At 44.6% G+C, this 3,047-nt stretch overlaps 1 protein-coding gene across 1 annotated transcript; it reads right to left on the bottom strand.

Moving 5' to 3' along the window:
• Positions 1-219: 219 nt before the first annotated feature.
• Positions 220-2,741, bottom strand: foxa2 (forkhead box A2). The gene is made up of 2 exons (XM_063184493.1): positions 2,366-2,741; positions 220-1,733 (listed from the first exon to the last, which is right to left on the bottom strand). The coding sequence occupies exons 1-2, from the start codon at positions 2,435-2,437 to the stop codon at positions 564-566; spliced, it is 1,242 nt and encodes a 413-aa protein (XP_063040563.1). The 5' UTR covers positions 2,438-2,741; the 3' UTR covers positions 220-563.
• Between the last annotated feature and the right edge of the window lie 306 nt (positions 2,742-3,047).

Here is a 3,047-nt window from a genome sequence, read left to right as displayed (position 1 = left end):
AAAGGCTCATTCGGTGGGAAGTACAGCATATTACTTGCACATTGCATTGCATTTGAAATTATGTGTCCAGGTATAGCATCTCTTATTACGCATGGACTTCTTCGTGATTGGTTTATGTTATGTTCAACCACAAAATCACATGACACATTGTGTGGAGTCATACAAAATAATTGAACAGGGGCAGACACATGTAAATAAAAATGAAGAATAAGACCAATGTCAGAAAAATCCAAATAACACTTTAATATAGTTTCTGTTCTTGCGGTCAACTACAAGAATACACATTTACAAGCCATAAATAAGGATTTACACAATGAATTTCAGAGGTCTCCTCAAACAAGAGTCCTATCATTTCAAATGCCTTGAAGTCGAACTGTTTGATCCGCATCGAAGTCCGGGACTTTCTTCCAAAAACAGCCTTTTTGAAAATAATCACTAATCAGACTTCACAAACTAAATCAGTGAGGAAACGTCAAAATATCCGAGACACACTATGCACAAATCAGGGTATTTTACAAATGTACAAATAACAAGAATGAGTCCATTACACCATTGTTTCATTTTTAAGTGGAGTTCATTATAGGCCGGGAGTAGACACCTTGGTAGTATGATGTGTCTGGGGCTAAGGCCGAAGAGTCTAAACCCGCTTTGCCCGCCATAGAGCTCATAGACAGAGCTCCAGCCATGGGAGAGCCGTAGCCAGAATAGTGCATAACCTGCTCGTAAGTCTTAAGGTCCATTTTGTGATGCTGCTGCTCTGACGACATAAGGTTGTTGATGGAAAACGGGTGGTTGAACGAGTAGTGATGCTCGGGCTTCAGGTGTGCCTCGTGCGCCAGGACAGAGTGGTGTTGCGCGAGAAGGTGATGCGCCTGTGAGGTTGGCGAGGCCGCGTGCTCTGGACTCAAGCTCTGACTTGACTTCATGTCTGACAGCGACCTTTTATGCTCGTTGGGGGACGAGTTAGAATGAGGAGATTCGTTACCGTTGCAACTCTCTGAACTGCTAGATCCACCCTCGGAAGTCTTTCGTCCGGATTCTTTGCCGAGTTTCTTCATGTCGATCTTGAACCGCTTTTGTCTCCGCAAGTAGCAGCCGTTCTCGAACATGTTTCCTGAGTCTGGATGTAGTGTCCAAAACGAGCCTTTCCCGGGCTTATCCGGGGACCTGGGAACTTTCACGAAACAGTCATTAAATGAAAGCGAGTGGCGAATTGAGTTTTGCCAGCGCTGCTGGTTCTGGCGGTAGAAGGGGAAAAGGTCCATAATCCACTGATAGATCTCACTCAGCGTTAGCATCTTGCTAGTTGACTGTTGGATGGCCATGGTAATTAGAGAAATATACGAGTAAGGTGGCTTGGCGTGCGTGTAGCTCCTTCTGTACGTCTTCGGGTCCCGTGATCTGTTAATGTTGGACTGTCCATACATGGGGCTCATGGCGTTCATGTTGGTGTAGGATGTTAAGGCGTTCATAGACGGGGGCTGTCCGCCCATGGGGCTCATGCTGGGACTCAGCGCGGCACCCATGCCAGCCATGCCGGCCCCCATGCCACCCATCGCCGCAGGGCCCGGTGACATGCCCGTCATAGAGGGACTCATCCCCGTGTTAACATAGGACATGTTCATGGAGTTTGCTGTCATGTTCGCTGTCGTGCTCATTCCAGACATGGTCATATAAGTGTTCATGGAATTCATCCCAAGTCCCGCGTTCATGTTGCCAACCGATGTGTAGCACTGAAAGGGAAAACACAAGACATATAAGCCATAAATGTTGTTGTTATGATAGTCGGGATGAAAACAAACATATTAGGCTCAAAAGGGCCCACGTTAAACATAGGGTATTTGTTTGTTATCTATGGCTCCCTAAGTAAATCATGTTTGTGTGCGCAAGCGCTTGCGTAAATATGGAATGTTGTTCAATTAACCATACTCGAGCGTTTAATGTAGATATTGTTGTATAAAAGTTTCATTTGTTATATTGATGGCATGTGATTGAGTAAGAAAATGAACCTTGAATATTGTGTTTGTGTGCCATTCAAGAAGGCTAAACCCACACCACCTTTGGATACATGTAAAATCGCGAAGTGCATGCCAAACTTTTTTTTTCATTTTGCATAGTTAAATAAAACAAAAACATTAAACCCCAAAAGTTAAGATAAATACATTCAGGGTGGCAAATACGTATTCGTTTGCCTGTTAAACACAACTTTCTAATGGACAGTTCTGCGCGTCAAGATGGAGGAGGATTTGGAGGCGCCTCAAGTCAATATTTGATCGCAAAGTTAATATTATCTCAGGGCTAATATTGAGTTGTATAAAACGGGATCGGCTTTTGACGTAAAAACATATACATTTAAGGTACTAACCTCGGGCTCAGCGTAGTAAGTGCTCCAGTCTGCGTGCTCGTGTCCTTCCATTTTGACTGCTCCGAGCATCATGGAAGTTTCCCCCAATTCTTAAACCGATTCTTCGAGGAAGAAGAAAAGGCAACGGCTCCTCGGCACAAACAAAACGGCCACGGAACGGCGTTGCTATTTGGAACCACTACAACTCGGGTCGTCAGCTTGCGCTCCTGTCAAGGACTGAAGCATGTGTGTCTGTGAGCTAGCCGTGCCGTGCCCACTGGCGTACAGAGACTTCTGATGATGGAGTTGAAATGACGTTGGCTGCTGGCTGTAAACGCTATGATATAGCTCTGTGTGCTGGGCGAGCCTCCAATCCCCACTTCTTCGCTTGTCCCCTATTTGAATAATCTGCTCACACCTAAGCGTGAGACTCCTCGCTTTGGCCCCCTATTGTACACCTGCAGTTCACCGAAAAGAACAAGCCTATTGAAAAGAATCATAATAAGGCCCATCTTATTGTATTCAAGGAGAAGAAAGGGAATGTTTTTAAATGGATTGTCTGCGGGTAGGCGATGCGCTTTATGCGTAAACTCTTTGAATGTGTAGTGCCACATTTTCCAAAACTCCATCGTTTATGGATTTTCGTCAGGAACATATTAGTTAAAACATCATTTATTTTATGTGATGATTATTGACAGTGAGT

The sequence above is a fragment of the Engraulis encrasicolus genome, chromosome 19 (genome assembly GCF_034702125.1).
Source record: "Engraulis encrasicolus isolate BLACKSEA-1 chromosome 19, IST_EnEncr_1.0, whole genome shotgun sequence".
Lineage (NCBI taxonomy): Eukaryota > Metazoa > Chordata > Actinopteri > Clupeiformes > Engraulidae > Engraulis > Engraulis encrasicolus.
Note: the sequence above shows the minus strand (reverse complement) of the source record. Positions and strands in the feature narration are given on the sequence as shown.

Coding starts and splice junctions, on each gene's coding strand:
- foxa2 (XM_063184493.1), bottom strand. CDS start 2,437: ATGATGCTCGGAGCAGTCAAAATGGAAGGACACGAGCACGCAGACTGG. Junction 1,734..2,365: donor CTTACTACGCTGAGCCCGAG/GTTAGTACCTTA, acceptor TTTCCCTTTCAG/TGCTACACATCGGTTGGCAA.